General features: G+C 42.7%; 1 protein-coding gene across 1 annotated transcript in view; it reads right to left on the minus strand.

Moving 5' to 3' along the window:
• The window catches only part of plxna1 (plexin A1), a 160,455-nt gene that overhangs the window by 81,932 nt on the left and 59,032 nt on the right, over positions 1–19,491 (minus strand). Inside the window, exons 4-8 of the mRNA XM_022745052.1 lie at positions 15,299–15,399; positions 12,292–12,415; positions 11,044–11,197; positions 9,897–9,996; positions 4,163–4,277 (exon numbers count right to left, since the gene is read on the minus strand). Coding sequence (XP_022600773.1) covers positions 4,163–4,277; positions 9,897–9,996; positions 11,044–11,197; positions 12,292–12,415; positions 15,299–15,399 — 594 coding nt within the window. The remainder of the gene's footprint in view (positions 1–4,162; positions 4,278–9,896; positions 9,997–11,043; positions 11,198–12,291; positions 12,416–15,298; positions 15,400–19,491) is intronic.

Genomic DNA, 19,491 nt, shown 5'->3' on the forward strand with positions numbered 1-19,491 from the left:
TACAAAATATTAAACATTTGAGTGAAGTTCCGTCATAATTGCTGTGTGAATTTTTGAGTTATGGCTACAACCGTGTTTTGTGAGGTCACTGTGACCTTGACCTTTGACCACTGAAATCTAATCAGTTCATCCTTGAGTCCAAGTGAATGTTTGTGCTAAATTTGAAGAAATTCCCTCAAGGCGTTATTGAGATATCGCATTCATGAGAATGGGACAACTCGAAAACATCATGCCTCCGGCTCTGACTGTCGCTGGCGCAGAGGCATAATAAAGTGTAAGACAGGATGATGACTATAATGGCTACATCCTGACAGAAAGTGGAGTTTGGACATAAACGTAAACCACATCACCACATTTGGAAGAAACACATGGAATCTTAATATGTTGTGTGTGATGCCCATCAGTCTTACATTTTCCTCAATCTGGATCTAAACCCAAAACAAACAATATCGTGATTGTTCAAAAAATAAGGCTTAAAGCAAAGAATACGAGAGATGGAAGGGGAAACGCAGCTAGAAAGTTTAGAAGGCAGCACTGTACCCACAAATCTCAATCAAGTTAACCGCCGCCTTGATTGCTCAAGTGAGACTGAGCCTTGCTTTGCAGCAAAACAAACACGTAAGCATGTCTTAACATAGCTGAGCCCAACCACCCTGAACCTTCCCTGGCACTCATCAAGGCATTGGCTCAGAATAGAGCTTTCTCTCCAGGGGTGTGGAAGGAGCAAGGAGGAGAGGAGGAGGAGAAAGAAGGTAGGAAAGTGGAGGGAGAATTGGTATTCAAGTTCCTTAAAAAAAAAAGAGGAAAGGATACAAAGGAAGAAAGGGGAAAGTTTTATGATATGAGTAAAGGAATAATACAGCAAGGAGACTTTCCTTTCTTCTTTCACCCTAACCTTCTCTCTTTGCAGCTTTTTTTGTTTTATAATAAAGTAACTCTTACTCCTCTCCTGCAATTTTCCGCCCGGTCGCTCCTTAATTCGAGAATTTGTTTGTTGTGCCATTGGAGGCATTGTTGATTCATGCATATTTGATTTGGAAATGTCACTCATTATATTTATTTCCTCTCTGCTTACCCTGTCTATCCATTTCCTTCCCTCTCTTTCTTCTCTCTCTTGGCACAGTCTGTTCACAAAAACAAACATCACTTTTACTCCTTGGCTGGCTTGTTTAATACATTCTTTGTTGAATTTTCTTTCTTTTGACTTGTGTTTTGTTTTGCCTGACATTCACAAAAAACGTATTCCATACAATGTAATTTGGTCGAACAAATTGCAGATGGATGAGATAGTGCTGCTCGTGTGAGAAGGAGAACATAAAATAAAGGAGGAGAAAAAGCACCCTCATCGGCAACACACCGGCCCTCTTGGTTGCCATGGTAACACTGGATTCAGATACTGTCAGAAGACAGCGAAACACTTGGAGGGAAAAAAAAAAAAAAAAACAGGAAATAATTTAAGGATAGAGAGGAAGAAATGTTTGATGTTCAGCTATCAGATGTTTATTATATTAATGATGACATTGATGTTTATTGGTTTTTATTGAGCTGCAACTACTCATTTTTAAGGTTTTAGTATTTCTATCAGGCCAGTGAAGAAATGGGAGAATAACAACATGAGAAGCATCTCTCAACTTTTTGTGAAAACTTCTACCTGGCCTTTTGTCTGAAAATGAGTGTTTATCTGCCGGAGAGTGGCAAAGGTCTGAGTGATATGTGTGCTATCAGGAGAGCCAGTTCTTCTTTTATGTTAAACACCGCTGTTTGTATTCAGGGTCAAGCTACACCATGGCAAAAAAAAAAGAAGAAAGAAAAAAAAAAAGAAAAAGGACCATCTCAGGTCTAAATTAGCATATGTGATCACATATAGAAGTCCCTGATGGCATCGCAAACCATTCTCACTGCACTCACAGATAAAGAGGCAAAACCATAAGGTGTTAAGGAAGAGAAGTATATTTCGCCTTTCTTTAACAATATATAATCCTCTTTCTTCTTTCTTTAACCATGTATAATCTACGCACAGACGGAGGAAGGTGAAGAAAAAGATGGATGAGAAAAAGATGGGGTGAATGAGCATCAAAGTGGTGAGGGATGAGGGAGAGAAAAGAGAGAGAGAGAGAGAGAGATGGGCCCTGGAGAGGAGAGGGATAAGTCTAGCCTACAGGAAGAGCTGTACTAGTTGGGGCATTGAGTGCGCAACTAATGGATATGGCAGCTAGGAGAAGGATGATGAATGACTCCGTATGTGTGTGCACATGCATGTCACTGTCAAAATGTTTACACTTTTGTGCATGAAAGACAAAGTATAGTAGTTGTGTGTCTCTGTGGTGTGTGTGTGTGTGTATATATATATATATATATATATATGTGTGTGTGTGTGTGTGTGTGTGTGTGTGTGTCAGTGCAGATGATGGATTCTCTAGCGGAGCATGCGGTTGGTGGTTTCTTGGGCAGACGAGGTGACAGGAGAGGGCTCTCTGTCCACATGCCACTGTCAGCCAGTCTGTCTTTCCCCTCTTTCTTCCTGCTGCCTCGCTCACCCTTCCACTCTCTCAATCTCGTCATCTCCCTCTTCAGCCATTTGTCTCATTCACTCCGTCATGCTGTCTCTCTTTGTTCTTGCCCATCCTTTTTTGAACCAAGCCTCTACCTCAAAATATACTGTAACAAATATATATTTTTACAAAAGGCCTCAAAACGTGTAATATGTTTATGATCTCATATCATCTAAGTACCTCACAAACAGTAATTAATCATCATGTGGATAGATGTAGACCTTGCACTTAATACATGTTACACCTCGATTCGTCCCCAAGGGTCTTTGTCTCCCACTGTTCACCAATATTACTACTCAGTTTATATGTTTACTTGCACTCTGCATCCTGCTTTCCTCTATTTTTCCTTTCATCACTGCAGGCCTTTCCTGTTTATCCATCCGTTGCCCCTCTGGCCTCTCTCAGCTCAGAGTGTGCTAGCCAGCGCTCTCCCCATGTCTTGCAGATGGGCACACTAATCCGCTAACGTTAGCTCTGTGAGGCGTGAAGGCTGGGCCCGTGTGTTGTTTTGGACAAGCACGGAGGCTGTGGTTTATCATGGTAGTGTTTGGGATTCTGCACAGCTCCGGTTGAGAGAAGAGATAAATAGGAAAGTAATTGGATAAAGGTTGACCAATTAATAAAGGCCAGTGATTCAGGCCGACCAACAAGAGGGGGGTGGGGGGGTGGGGGTTAATCTGCATTACGATAACAGGGAGAGTCAGACCACATACACAAGGAGATAAGGTGGAATTGTGTGTATGTGTGTGCATTTGTCCATTTATGTGTGTGAGGTGTCAATCAGATAAAGCTCAGGCATGACTGTCAGTCACTTGGGAGTGCAGTGGATTTACATCCATAAATCCATTGAGAAGATATGTATTTGATTGCCTTTTTCTGTGCCTGTTAATATATGCAAGACTGTGTTTGGTGTGCATGAGAGAAAGAAAAGGAAAAAACCACAGTGAAAACATAACATTGCTATGTGTCCATCACTAATATCTTTATATACACTCCAGCAGTTGACAAACACTTGTTATGCCTTGCATGTTGCCTGTTGTAGCCGCCACTCGGCACGATTGATATTAGTTTTTATGCTAATGCAGCATTTGCCTATGTAAGAACAAGGCAGTATTCATCCCGGTCTGCTTATGGCCTTATGGGCCACGACAGAATTATTGCTGCACAGTACATAAGCTGTTGTCACTGTGCCAAGAGCCACTATTACACATACAGACAGCAGACACACACAGCAGGGTGATGTGAGGAAACCTGAGGCGAAAGCCCCATAGGGTACGAAGGTAAAGATGTGTGTAGCTGAATGCCTTTTGTTGCTTTAATCTGAGTTTGCATGTGGGGAAAAAAATAGAAGCTTTCGCTGTGCAAGCCACACTATACTGCATGTGCAAAATGGTGGTTATATCTTGAGGAACTATTGTAGATTTGCTTAAATGTATGGATAATAAAACATTACATTCAGTAAGACTATGAAAACAAAAAATCAAATCTCTTAAGCTGCAGTTTGGACTTAACCCACATTTCTGTCAAGGGGGACACATATAAAGTTGCATTAGAGCTATAAAAATGTCCTAAACATGCTGTACAATGAAGGCAATACGTCTAAATCTTACCTCAGAGATGTTGACACGTCCCTCCTGGAAAGAGCAGTCATTGGCGTTCTGGGTGCACATGTGGCGGTACTTGCACCAGTGGCATGGGAAGGAGCCATTCACACAAGAAAGACAGCTAAAACAGAGAGAAAGGAGAGGAGACAGGGAATTAGGAGGGTCACTTGTTTCTGACTCGAGTCTAAATTATTTATATTACTACTCTATGATTCATTTGACAAACTAGAGTGATGATGGCAAAAAAACTGAACTGAATGAGGTGTTATCAACAATACAAGTAATACTCGGTGTGTTCAACAAAGTGATTAACTGATCAGTAGAAGTCCGCATTTTAATTTGCCATGCCATCTCCCTAAGCAAATGCACTATAATAAGGAATATAGCTGTGATGTTCAATGATCTCCCTCACACTTGGCCCACTCTCTGCATACATTTCCCCTCTTTTCCCTCTTTCTATACCTCTGCTGTATCGTTCTTTCCATCCATTCAGCCCTGAGCCTCTTTCTTTCTGTCCCTCCGTCTCTGCCTCTCTCACTCTATCCATCCCTTTCATTCGCTGCCGTCTCATTTTAAAAAGCTCTCCCCCTGTTCTTTGTCTAAAGCTCTCTTTCATCCGTGGGGCTAAGAGCGCTCCACCATTTTAAATTCACCTTCTTTAGCTGAGGCGAGGTGCAGATAGACAGACTGAAAGAGAAAGATGGGAGAAAGAAGGGGGGGGGGATCAAAAGCAGGTGGATTTCCCTGAGAGAGGTGGAGACGCCAGGTATCGTGGGAGAGAGAGAAGGGAGAAAATAGGGAGAAAGGGGGGTGTAGCCTGCGGGGCTCTGCATGGGAGTCTCATGGGAGATGGAGGAAACATTAGGTTGGAAGTTGGGAACTGTGTGTGTGTGTGTGTGTGTGTGTGTGTGTGTGTGTGTGTGCGTGTGTATGTGTGTGCATGTGTGTGTGTATGTGTATTCACCAGGACCTGGGGAGGAGGGCCAGACAGGTTCAAGTGCACAGTTTATCAACACAGCCTTTTGTTATTGGGGCTCTCTAAGCCCTCGAGAGATGCTATACTACTGGGTATCTCACTTATGTGTGCAGCATTATCTAATGTAGGCATAATGAGTTTACAAATAAAATTGTTTCATTTTATTACAAAGCTTACTGAAACCTTTTGTCTTGAACATTTAGTTCAGTTTCAGAATTTCTTCTCTGTGACTCATTTAGCTATTATAGTCTGTGTGAGCATATGGTTTACTGGAAGTATAATAAAATACTGCTTTTAATGCAGTCAAGGTAAGCAAGTCTATATCCATAACAATAAAAGAGCAGATACAGAGAAGTCCTCACTCACCACGCAGGCTGATTTGTATAAAACCACATCTACCAGGTATGAATTTGCGCATCTGTCTGAGCTGCTATGAGCAGACTCCCGACAAGCTCTCAAGTGTGTTTTAACCCTGTGTAAAATGCCAGCTACCCTTTCCCTCATCCGCATGAAAAATGAGGGCTTTAACGCTTGAGCTCAGACATGGAGCACATATACGAATCCATCAAACCCTGACGTGGATTCATTTGGATCAATTAGGGCCGCTCGTTTGGTAGGTGCGCACTTTAAGCGATTGTTTCCAGCCCAGACCCCTCCTTTTGAGCGAGATCAGAGGCTGGAGCTTAATTCAATCCCACTGCCGCTTTAATTGACCAATTTAGCATTGTGCTGAGAGAAGCTGTCCATTTAGAATGAGGGATGTGCGGCTAAGGAAATGACAGGCCCCTTAATACCACACAAGAGCAAATAGGAGATTTGTCAATGTTGCCAACAAATGGAGGCAAAGCGATTAGGCTACGCTAGGATAGGTTAGCATACTGTTCTCAGACTGAAAGAGCAGAACTAGGGGGCTTTAGCTCAATGTTTTCTCCCAAGTGATTTGGTCAGGAACACAAAAAACGGGTGTCAATCCTGAACAAAAGAGCAGATGACATTAGTGATGCAAGACAAATGGACACGAGGCAAGTTAGCTGGGCTCATTGTGCTGCTTTTGGTGTTTGTTAGCAATCACTACTTTGAATGTCAAAGAGTCTTTCTTTTTGTTGGGGGCCACCAATGGATCAGTGCTCATCAAAATACAGTACAACACCAACTTAACACAGTAGGTAACCAGAACGTAGCAGTGAACAGAGCAGTACATCGTATAGTTTGTAGTTCACACCCAAACACCCGTCAACATATCTGTCACTAAGCCCCGATAACATTTTTATCTGACTTTTATCTTTTATTCATGTCAAATCAACCTTGTTAGTGTACCAGTGACTTTGAAATAACGAGCAAAATATCAGCAGGTAACCACAGCCAACTTTCTGTGACTTTTATGATTACGCCCTTTGAAATAAAAGAGGGTGCACCATTATGTGTGCCACCCAAGGCCAGCAGTAGGCCCTGTCTGACAACCCCCTACTGCTTGCTCTTTGGTTCCTTGAAGTAACCACGGCCCCCTGTCACGAACTGCGTTAGGATCTCAAAACCTCTCTTTTAGCCTCGGACACAAACCCTTTTCAGGAAAAGCCCACCCAGGGCCATTTCAGGACGTCCTATAATTCTTCTTCTCCTGTCCAGGGGTGGGCTCCTTTCTTTGGACCCCCCAGTATCTCGTTATTGCTCCTTCCTGTCACTCGCCATCGCCCGTAGCCACTCAGAGCGGCTTTGAGCGGTTGCAGACACGCTCCCCGTATGGCCACGCTCATAATGCTAATTTAATCCGTTCATATTCAGATGCTAATCGAGCTACGGTAGCTTTGGAGCTGTAGTGTTTTTTTAGCAACCGACACAATAGGCTGTGATTTACTCCTCTCTCCTCTCCTTGGTCAGTTTGGAGTGTTAAATACAATCTGCTCTCCTAGTGAGGTGCATTTGACACTCCTGCACTTGGCAAAATGAGTTATTTATTGGCTACTATTCATTTCAAAGGAGTGGAGGTGAATAATTTAATGGTCCTCTGGAGTAGTCTGTCCTATCATTACTGGATCCCTTTAAAATTTGAGGGGGGTTGATAAAACACCTGGGGCTAGTATTCATGCACATAATTTTATTAACGTATTTCTGAGAGTTTAGTTTACAGAAAAATAGTGCAATCAGAAGGTGCCTATCACAGGGACTTAACCGGCAGCAACATTTGGACAACGCTTAAAATTCATTGTATAATTCCCTCTTTTCAACTACACCAATTTCCTCTTTTTTTCCTTGCATCCACAGAATTTTATATTGTTCTTTTTCCAAAAAAACTTTAATATTTCTTTCTATGACATTCAATCCGCTCTTTTCTCCCAATTACACTGAGAGCATCCTCAATCACACAACAAATGGCCCAGACAGTGCCCGAGCCACATTAACCACAGCAAGAAAAGGTGGTTCACATGGCCTTACACAGACATTTAAACCCCAATTCATTGGCAGACTATCCTCCATATTTCTAATAAATGGGGGGCTGTGGAATGAGAAAAGGCGTATGGAAATATTTAATTAAGGAGCAATCATGGCTGTGGGTGTTTTCTATGTCAATCTCGGCAACCCTTAAACTGAAACAGTGGGAATTCTAATTAGATTAATACCACTATGCAAATTTATGGCATTTTTGAAAAGGCAAGGGCCACGACATAATCAGTTGAGTAAATAAGCAGGAGGGGTGTTGGTTTTTTTTGGGGACTGGGGTTTGGGTTGGGTGTGTGAGAGTAAACTATTTAGAAACATGATGGAGCAATTCCAATTTCTGGCTCATTCCTTCCCTTCCAAAAGGCAGAGTTATGATTACCCACATAAAGTACACATATTCATACTGTAGGAAATAGTGGAGTCCGGTATGATACTGCAAAAACAGATACACAGGAGTTCATTCAAAGCCAGTGAACATTATATCTGCTCAGAAATGTGTTTCTGCATGTTGCAGGAACGTCCTTGCTTCCTTCTCAATGTAAGAGCCTGCAGTATTTTGAGTCTGAGCCAATTAGAGGAAAGCTTAGCTCTGTAAAGAATGACCAAGCATTCTGAAAACAGGGCCTTGCATGTGGTCGTGCAGGCCTGAAGTCATTACGCCATTACCAGTCTGATCTCATCAGACGCCACACACCGACGCCTGGAAGGCACAGCCAGTATGCGGGCCGTAGTGCTCGCTCCAAATGGGATTCTTATCTCAGCATCTCTCTTCGCCATCAGTCGCTGCCGAAGATGCAAAGTGCCATATCTGTAACTTCATTAAACGTGTCCATTACATCACTCGGAGGCTGTATTAGATCAGCTCAGGGAGCGGATTTGATCAGCGTTCATTGGGGTAATACATCTTCAAATGGGCAACTCTCTTGTCTGCGTCACTTCTCATACATTTCTTTCCCTTGGTTTGTGACATTCTTGCTATATTAGTATAGTTAATGTGACATCATAATTTAATACATCCATTAGGAGACAATGTTACACTTTTTATTTAATTGGGTGTTTGCTATTTCAACATGAAGCAATTTGTACTCACAGGATTTTCATCTGATGCAAGATGTACCCTTGACAGTAAAAGGAACTGGGAGTTAGAGCAAACACCACAAGGTCCTTATGGGAGATGAATTAACCTTGAGTTGACATTGTAAACCACCACACCCTTAACCAGCTGAGCTAATCATCGTTGTTGTGGCAGGGGATTTGTGTACGAGGGCAGGGAGACGGGGGGGAGTTGGGTTAAAGGTCACAGTAACGGATTAGGTGTCCAAGACATTCGGAGCTTCAATGAGCTGTAAGTGACAGAGCAGAGAGAGGTGTGCCTGTGCATGTCTATGTGTATGTGCATGTGTGTTTGCGGACAATCCTCTATGGAGGCTCATCTAACATCCAGAGGGAAGCCATGATGGAGCCCTGCGGTACCCCAGGGGCCTCCGAGCCATCTGCTGCCCCAAGGCTAATACCCCAGCAGACGTTTCAGGCTCCCCTGGATCAGCCATGGATGGACAGGAGGGAGGGTATTGTGTGGGGCAGGGTGGAGGACTTGGAGGATTCTTTTACCCCAGCAGGGTGCATCAGGCTCATGGTGAGACTGACCTAGGGGTGTGGCTGGATGGGTGGTGGAGATTTTCAGCAGAAGGTGGATTAGCAGAGGCAGTGAACTGCTATTGGGCACAGAGCTGAGGGCATCTGGAGTGTGAAGGAGACCAACTCATTGGAAAAGACACAAGACTTGATTCACCATATTACAGAACTACAGTATTTGCCTTTGTCATTCGTGTATAATAAGTACCAGACTGAGTATTTGAGTGCTCAAAAAAGATGAAACTATTTGTTTTATTAAGTGGGGAAGAGGCATAAGTGAGGTTAGAATCTGTGATTGGGAGGCATTACGGCAGACCATTGCGTAATGAATTAATCATCAAAGTATCATTAGTGCGCGTCGTGGGTTATGATAATAAGACTAGAATTACCATCTCATATCCCGATCGTTTCTCATATACAGCACGTTCGATTTTTCACTCCAGTGGTAACTGAAGCCTCCCGTGGAGGTCGGTGGGGCTGAGATATTTATGTGTGTGTGTCTAACTGTATCTGTCGTGGACAGTAACATGAGACAGCTCATGTGGAGATTAGACAGAGACCATCTCTTAAAAGATCAAGAGGGAAAAGAATAAAAAGGAAGGATTAAAAAAAAGCAAAAAAAAAAAAGCAAATGACTTTAAAATGCACCCAGAAAAATAATAACAATGAATAATAATTATTCTAACTTACGATTGGTGGACGCTACAATTATAGAAGACAAAGTCGACGCTGGCAAACTTCTTGCCTGTCTCTTTGGATTTCAGGTAGAGCTTCACCACCCGCTTGTCACCTGAACCAAAAAGATACATGAAAACATAGTTAGTGCAGAGTAGTAATATCCTCCAAATCTGTAAAATCTTACAGAAAAATATAATAAATTAATTATTGAACACCTAAATCACTCCTAATAACTATAACAGAATAAATGTAACAAATTGGGGGTATATTTAAACAATTTATTCAATGATACATCAGCACACTTTAAATTTGAATTCCACTTGTGTGACCTCAACAGATAACACGCACACACAAAGAAACACTGTAGCTTAGCAACACACCACTCATGTCACACCCACAGTAGGGTGGCATTAAAAATAGCAACACCAATCAGTGTTTGGATGCCAGAGCTGATGAGAACTCATAATGGGGCATAATGGCCTCAGTTGAAGAAGTACTGAGAAGTCGCTTTGAGGAAACTTGGTGCGCAGTATCAGACATGTTTTCACTGCTTTGAATGTTGATACGAAGCAAGTTTTTATCGTCTTTGTGGTGTGACAGAATTGAACATGAAACAGGTGCATAATCTCTGCAAAAAAAAAAAAGATGTGGATATTTTTAAATCTAACTATAAACCACACTGAAAGTTGCCGCTTTGAAAAGAAGTTAGAGGCATAACCAGTGTCGTTTAGATAGCAAAAATAAATAAAATTAAACTGACAACAGCGCATAATGCATGATAATGGGAATTCAAAAACAGTTCTATTTTCAGTAGATAAATGTAGACTTGCATTTGTGGCTTTGAAGGGGAATGTGCAAGCGTTATTGGTAGTGACACAGTATTCTGAATATAGATGCACTGAGCAAATCATCTGGTAACATTAAAATTCTGTTCTGGTCAGTGCACAGCTCTACACTTCTCCAATGCAAATGTGCAAAAGACTTTGAAAAACAAAAAAACAAAGTGTCAAATGGAATAAGGCGTGTAAGCATAAAAAGAGTTCATTACTAAATTCTTCACATATTCCTCACCATATCCCCACCCTGCCTGCCCACTACTACCACCCAATGACCTCACTACCCCAATGACTTCATCACCCTTCGCCCTTCCTGTCCCGACCTTTGTTCCTTGTGATTGGGATGACGTCCCGGACGGAGGGAGAGAGGCAGAAGATGTGTCCACCCTGGATCCGTCCCTCCGTCTCCACGTAGTCCTCGAAGGAGCAGTTGACCCCAGCTGACAGATCGGGCACGTTACGAGCCTGGAGGACCAGCTAGGGAGAGAAGGAGAGAGAGCGAGAGAGTGAGACAATCAGCGCAAGATCAATGGAAGGACATGCTGTACATGGATTTTTATAAGATATGACATGAGGGTTAATGGGTGTTGGGGGTGGTGTGTGTGTGTGACAGCACGAGGAATAAAAGAGGGTGAGCCTATGTGTGTATGTATGTGTGCGTCAGTCACTGCCGCAGCTATTACAGCAAGGTTAACGTGTATGTGTTAACGTGCAGAAAGAAAGTCAGGCAAACTGTTATCACTCAAAACTATGTGGTTACATTGAGGAGCTGCTGACAGAATGAGAGCTCTCGTGCACACACATGTGCTTAGAGATTTGCATAACATAGATGGCAAGACTGAGAAAGGTAAATTCATACTTAGATCTACATATACCGTGGGCCAAGAGAATGGGAAAGTAGTCTCAGACTTTTGGACCTATATATTCTCTAACTTTTACATGACAAAAGGTAAATGTCCACTGTAAACACTATTACTGTACAAGGTAATGACATGGACAAACAATGTACAGGTACACAATGTGATCTGTCTGCTGTTATCCGTTTTCTGTTACCATATTCTCTATTGCTGTATTGGTTTGCTGATGGAGACATCTGTAGAAATTGTACTTTGTATTTTAACTCCTACAACAACGCTTTCATTGTCTGGTCCTTTTGTGACGAGCAGTTGCCCAACTAGATCCATAAGAAAAACAGTAGTTCTGTTTGTCCTGTTTTGTATATGGGGAGGACAATTAGGAGATTAATTTATGTATGTAGATCCTGCAAAGATATATGTAGATGTAGTTGTTGATTATACAGCCAAAGGGAGTTCAACAGACCTCTGCCTGGAGCTCAAAACTTGGGGCAAGTGGAAATGAATCAAGGCAACACTTAGATAAACTGGCTGCATATTGCTTCTGATAAAACGTGTGTCACGGAACAGGTCTAAACCTTTTCCAATGGACACTGACCTTAAATCACAACGTTTTTATACCTTAGGCTTCCTAAACAGTTCATGTTGTTTTCTGTTTAAAAGGTAAAGCAGTGTAATTTCCACTACAATCAGGACCACAGACAAGAAAAGACATACCTGGACTTCAGACATGGTGACCGATATGTTTCTTGGCTGAACTGTGAGTTCCACACACTGCCTCTGGTCGGAGGCAAACCTCTGGGGCTCTCCTGCTCGTTCACAACGGTCCTTACGTGAACAACTAGGGGAGAGGCAGCAAAAGAGGAGGAGAAAGATGAGACAGAGGGAAAGAGAGACAAGAGGGGAAAATTATGGGAAAGATAAGAAGAGAGGTGAGGAGAAAAGGAGGAAAGAACAGATGAGCGAGATGAGGTGATAGGAGGAGAGAAGAGAGAGAGAGAGGATATGAGCAACTGTTAAGCTAATATGACAATCATATTAAGATGACAAACATGCACAGCCATCACCGTCACACAGAAAATGGGAGCAATAATACAAGACAAATAGGCTAATAGCTTCCCCCAGCCATTACTGTAGGCCTTTACATCATTACCTTATTGGCCCTGACATTTGTGCAAGAACCACTAAGCTATGTGAACATCCATCCCCCCCTCATCTTTTCAGTTTAAAGCTCCACCCAATTCAAACTTCTCAGTAGATATACAGGCAATCATTAAAGCTTTCCTGAACCGTAAAAATGATACAATTCCTACCAGCCGCATATCAACGAGGTCAGCAATCCCCCCCCACACCCTCGGTTATTACGAGCCAACTGATCGTGCTAAAAATCAGCATACAGCTCTGTATCGTAGTGGTTTTACTATTAGCTATTTATAATGCATTAGCTATCATGTCACCTTTGCGCTAACAACAACTGGTCCCGGTGGTGAGGAGGAAACTGCAGATGCTGCATTCTGCAAGGCCTAAACAATAAGAGGGAGGCAGAAAAAAGTGCTAACTGCCTCCTCCGCTCAGCAGCCCCCCCATCCCCTCGTTTAGTTAGCCTTCACTCACACTCAGCAAGAAAAAGCTGTCGCCAACCGCTCCCCTGAGAGTCACTAACAAACACACACGCATACATTGTACCTGCGTGAGAAGAGATACATAAAGGTATGTACACGTTGTATGTGCGTTTTCCCCCGTTTTGTCTCTACTGCTCCTCTGGTGTGTGATTGTGTGAATTTGCGTGAAAGAATCGTGCTCATTTTCTTAGAAACACCTGTCTCTCTGTGTGTGTGTGTGTGTGTGTGTGTGTGTGTGTGTGTGTGTGTGTGTGTGTGTGTGTGTGTATTCCCCCGTTCAGTACCAATGTTGATTGAAACTACCATGGCTCTGAATGGGCTGAAATGAGGCTTATAAATAATTTGGTTATTAATACTTGCCCATTTTGTCTGCAAGGGCCACAACCAGATTTGGCAACACTATCAGGTAGAAAATCAGCGAGCTGCATTCAAGACATTCAAGGTCAGAATGTGCCCAAACGGAGGGTTATCACTGGTTCAAGTCCATCATGATTGTGTGTGTAATTTTAAATATGTGTATACTTGTGTTTCTGCTGAAATTGAGAAACCTAGGTTGTGTGCGTGTGTGTGTGTGTGTGTGTGTGTGTGTGTGTGTGTGTGTGTGTGTGTGTGTGTGTGCATGCGTGTGCCTTGAGCAAAGACAGGTTGGTGATATGTTTTGTAAGTTTAATTAATGCAGCGGGAGATGGCATTATGCCAAATGCTTCAGGTGTTCCAAATGTGGTTTAACATCCTGTCACCTTTCAATAACATGTAACCATTCTCACACTCCTGTATGCACACACGCCCTTAAGTATGAGGAGAAAACGGAGAGATTATAGACAGTGTTACATCATTGCACTAGTGGGTGATAAGATTTATTTTCTAAACATAACTACAAATCTTTTCTCTCACTGTTACATATCTAGCCTTAAACACTAAGAGCATCTAAAGCAAGCACAAGACTTAGTACAAAAACCAACCACCACCATTTTCACAACACACACACACACACACACACACACACACACACACACACACACACACACACACACACACACACACACACTACAACAGGCTAATACAACAAAGATAAATGGAAGTGTCAGTAATTCAAGCTGCCAAGCTGTGTTGTTATTTGTGTGTTCTAAACAGGTTTAACTGGTTGAAAGACTTACACATGATAAATGTCTCGCCTTACTGGCAGGGAGTTTTCAGGTTCAGGTTGGTTCAAGTTAGATTCCTTCTATGAATCATAATATTGTGACTAAATAACAGTCAATAGAGGCATTTTACAACAGTTATTACAAGGTGTTAAAAATAGTTTCTGATGTCAGTAAAGGCCACATTCAAAACAGCAACTGGCAGCGTCTTTTGTGGTGTCACTCTGCTGTTTAGGTGCTACATTTCACTCTGTTCTCTAGACCTTTCAGACTGTTAAGGTTTCACTGAGCAAATGGACAACTGTCTGTCAACTGAACAGTAGAAAAACAAACTTGTCTCAAGTACATGATCAACACATGTACACAGAGTCTGCTGTGTAAAAGGTGTAGCAGTTCATTTCTCTGTGGCTCAGACGACAGTACATCATATCAGCAATCACATTTCAGTGCAGTTCAGGAAAGCAGAGATAAACACTCATTTGGTTTTCAACATTTGCCAGTTAAATTGAATTTCGGAAAATACTAGTTTTGATCAGACTGTCTCTAAGACTCAGGAGGGTAATTAAATGTACAACAAATTTCGTAACTGAAAAAAAGGCCACAATCTTTAAAGTTGTAGACACCCAAGATCACAAATGTATACACTCTCTCCATTCCCTACAGACCTCTTAAAGTGGAAATTCACTTTGTTGAGTGGAGAGCTTTTAAAATAGAGTAGCACGCACAACATTCAAAAGACTGTTATGATGGAAATAATGGTAGACAAAGTGCAAACTGGGCTGCTGACTAATTCAGTGTCAGTTGATCTGATCAATGAAAACATCTTCAACTCGAGCCCTGATGCTCTGATTTTCAGAAGATAGTAACTTGAAGATAACTGTTGGAAGATGCAACAGGCTGCATGTGAAGGGTACCAGGGTGGAGTGTGTTAATGTGTGCTTGAGAGTGTGTGGCACTTACACATTGTGAAGGACACACCATCCACAGTGAGGGTCTCTGGAGCCCAAACACTCCCCACAAGTGGTGTACTGCTCGCAGCTCTCCACTGGAACCCTCACCACCTAGAAACAGAGAGGGAGAGAGCAGGGAGGTGATGAAGAAATAATTAGTACCTTCGTTGTAATCAAACTCGGAAAATGAGCTGTATATTCAGATGGATGGAGATGAGCATTTGACAGCGTATCAGACTGATTCAATTTGAAACTTGTGCTCAGCAAAGAGTCAGAGTGTGAGTGTGTGTATGTGCGTGTGTGTATGTTCCACAGAAAGTGAGCTTGTCTGTGAGGTGTGCATGTTTTGTCTTTGTGCATGTGTGTTCTGGTGAGCGACTATGGTCCAGTGGTGTGTGACAGCCTCCAGTCAAGCGTTTGCAGGAGAGGCCTCGCAATGCATGCTGGGAGGCTGACAGGTGGCTGCGGTAATAGTGCTGTGATTGACAGGTTACCTCAAACACCAATGGGAGGCAGATGAACAGAAGGACAGACCCCCAGCGTGTGTGTGTGTGTGTGTGTGTGTGTGTATATGTGTATGGTTTTCTGTGGTTGTGTGGAAAAATGTGGCTGTTTGTGGATTAAGACTTGGTTTTAGGATTAAGGGTAGAATTCAGTTAGGGTAAGGGTTGGTGTTAGGTATTTAGTTGTCATGGTCAAGGTTAGTGTAAAGGGCTAGGAAATGCATTATGTCAACGAGTGTCCTCACAACTAAAGAGAGACCAACATATGTGTGGTGTGTGTGTGTTCTTCAGTCACTCAGCCACACTAGAAGTACGAGCATGGTGATAGGCTACAGATGTTGCCTAAGAAACAAGATCAAGTGTTCAAGTTAGCCCTGCTCTCTGGCTAAAGGTGATGACAGATGGATCACAACATGACCCCGATGGGTCTGAAAGTGTGTGTTTATTTCAAGATATTCACAAGTGTGTTTAAGTGTGTGACAGACAGATTACTAGCATATGTGCAGAATGCTAGAGTGCTACAAAGTAACCGCTTGTGTTTGCGCGTCTGGGTGTGCACATGTGCTGAAAGTGTCAGCGCCACATTCAACCTTTCTTCACCAACCGGCCCCAAGTTGATGAGTTGCTTGATCGCCGTTACACAATGTGTGTGCGTGTGTGTGTGTATTTGTGTGCGTGTGTATGTGTGTGTGTGTATCAAGTTCTCATTGCACGCTTGTTTTAAATCATGCAATACAGAGAGAGAGCTGGATGATCAGTAACAGCATTTAACAACCCTACCCTTGGGTAACACTATTATAACACAGACTCACACACAGATTTAACCATGAGTGCCTCGTCCAAGTGGTATGTGGGGACTGACTTTTTTATCAACTAGGGGTGGGGGGACAGAGAGACGTATGGACGGATAAGAGAAAGAAAAAACATATGGCAGAAAAACAGCAGGGGCCTGAGGTAAGAGATAAAGCTGGTTAGCTGGAGGATGGAAACCAGGCGGACAAAGGAACGCAGCACTGAAATATTAAAGTAGGGCTGGGATTCCTCCGTGAGCTTTAAGTATAACACAGATATGAGATAGATATGACATGGTGGAACTCATTTATGCACTGAATGTCTTGTATCAGACTGGCTTTGGGGCTCTTTGACAGAACAACATTGCTCAAGCAGAGGGCAGACAGACAAAAGCACTTGACGCTGTGTGCCACTAATCCTTTCTTTTCTTTCATCTATTTCCTTTTTTTCCTCACCATGCATTTACTTATTTCCAATAAGTTCTACGCTCTATGTTTCTCTTCCCCAAAATCTTCTGTTAGAGATTCCCTGAGAATCTCATTCATTCATTCTCCAGACTGAAACATGCTCTTACTCCTCCAATAACAAGGCAATCCAGACCTCAGGACTGTAGCTTTCTAGCTGGCTTTCTGCCCAGAGAGAGGGAAAGACAGATGAAATGATGCAAACGAGCAATAGTAAGGACCTGGAGGGGGGACGGGAGGGAGTTGGTCATCTACTGGAAGTACAGCTGGCTGGATGGATGGATGAATAGAGGAAAAGAGAAGTGTAATGGAAGACACACACGCGGCAAATTGGTGAGGACATTGTGCTGAGTAGATGGGATATGGTGGCAGACGGCTGCTATGTGTCATTGTCAGAACGAGTGCAAGTCTAGTTTTCATCTGAAAGGAGAGCTGAAAGAAGGATGAACAAGGGACTGGTATGTCTTAGATAATAACAGGATGGCAGAGGATGAAAAGGAGTGAGAATGGATGCACAGATAATGGATAGATGGATCAAGGAAAAGTAGCTGTAGTTGTGGATATGTGATTGGACACCTTAGTAGGAAAAAAATCATCACAGGATGTCTTTCATATAGTTTATGATTTAAAAAAAGGAGAAATTGGAGAGAAGGAGTAAGAATGGTCTGTTCCTCATATTAGCGAGGACACCAACCAATTCCCCCTCTCTTCTTCATAAATCATTATGACTGTGATTAAGGACAATGGTCCACATAAATCATACTAACACTATGGGTCCTTGGTGAGCTAGCATAACCTTATCACTGTCCTGTGTAATGATAGATATAGACTATTGTTCACAATTGTCCCTGTACAAGTAGTGGTGAAGACACTATGGGTTTCTATTGGGTGAGAGTGGCACAGAGCTGTTCACATGGTAGGGGGGCTATGATGGTTGTCTTTCCCAGTGGGGATATAAAGTGCTTTACTGGAGGCGGCAACGTACTTGTATAACTGCAAGTAGATCCAAAAAATGTGTGTGTGCATTTGTCGGGACCACTGTCTCCACTGCCTGCCTCCCCTTCCCTCCCACCCCCCACCCCACACACACCCACACCCACACCCACACACACTCTCGCTGTCTCCCTCTTTCTGTCTCTCTCGATGGCTCTTTTAATGAAAGCCAATTCCCGACAGCGCGCCACATTACTCCTTTAAATGACCTTATAAACCAGGCCCGCCATCTCCTCTCTCTTGCCATCTCCTTATTTACAATAGCATCCACTGCTGTAACTCAATTCTCCTTTCTCGCTCTCTCTTCCTCTGTTGTCAACCCTCCACCCTGACCATAGCACAATGCCATGACATCTCCTTTCTGCTATAAACTTTCCACCTTTCCTCTCCAATCTGTTTTTACAGAGCGCTATCACCTGCCTTTAAACGTCCCGCTAACCGGCTTTGCGACGGTCACCCCCAAAACCCAGAGGACCTGTAAAGCTTTCAGCGCGGCTTTTCATTGGTTGTTAAATCTAAAGACATAAAAGGATCGGCCTTGTTGTGGCTTCCTTTTTTAAAATTCAAACACAGGGAGAGTCTACAGAGGAGAAGAGGAGAGGGCCTAGCAGAGATGTCTACTAGAAGAGAGCCTCTTTTCTGCGCTATACTGTCTGGGAGCTATGAGGAAGAAACCACAGTTTATTTTCAGTTATTTAGAGATATCTGCATGCGACTCATAAATTAGTAATGCCCATGCCTCCCTGAACAACTACCACTGAACCGCTTGTGCTTAACACTCAACCTCATATGGCTCTAGTCTTGCAGCAAAGGGACCTACAGTAGTAGAACTTGAATTTACCGAGAGGCTTCCAAGGGTCAAAGTGAATGATTCCAGTGAAAGGAAAAGAGCATGCATACACAGCTAGCTTTCCATATACATTTAAGAAAACGGCAAGTATTTGGGGAAAAAAATATAACTGTTCTGTTGCAAGAAAGTCTCATAAACTTGTGGCTCTTTTATTGCTTCACTCCTTTCATCCAAACTTTACTCTGTAATCTTAACTAGCTGTGGTTAAGATGGAAAAAAGCGGAGGTAGTGTCCAATTTAAACAAAGAATTAAATGCAAAAAACATTTTCCTTGCCACAGGTCTTGTTTAAAAAACAGCAAACATTTAGGTGCCCACAGCAAAAGGAGGAGGAGGAGGATGAGGAGAGGTTATCCCCTGTCATCATTCCTCCATTGCCTCTTCTCTTAACTGCCACCAACCACACCTGCACTAATCTAATATCGTCCAATAATTTTCCAATGTCTTGTGGTTCATGTGCTGGCAGTGAAAAGCCATGTGCAACTGGAAAAAGAAAATAATCAGAATCTACCTTTATAGCCACTAAATGTCCCAGGATGATAGAGATATAGGAATTCAGACAGATACAACTCAATTTGTATGTTAGGGTCAAACTGTAGCTG

The sequence above is a fragment of the Seriola dumerili genome, unplaced genomic scaffold, assembly GCF_002260705.1.
Source record: "Seriola dumerili isolate Sdu_G_001 unplaced genomic scaffold, Sdu_1.0 BDQW01000088.1, whole genome shotgun sequence".
Lineage (NCBI taxonomy): Eukaryota > Metazoa > Chordata > Actinopteri > Carangiformes > Carangidae > Seriola > Seriola dumerili.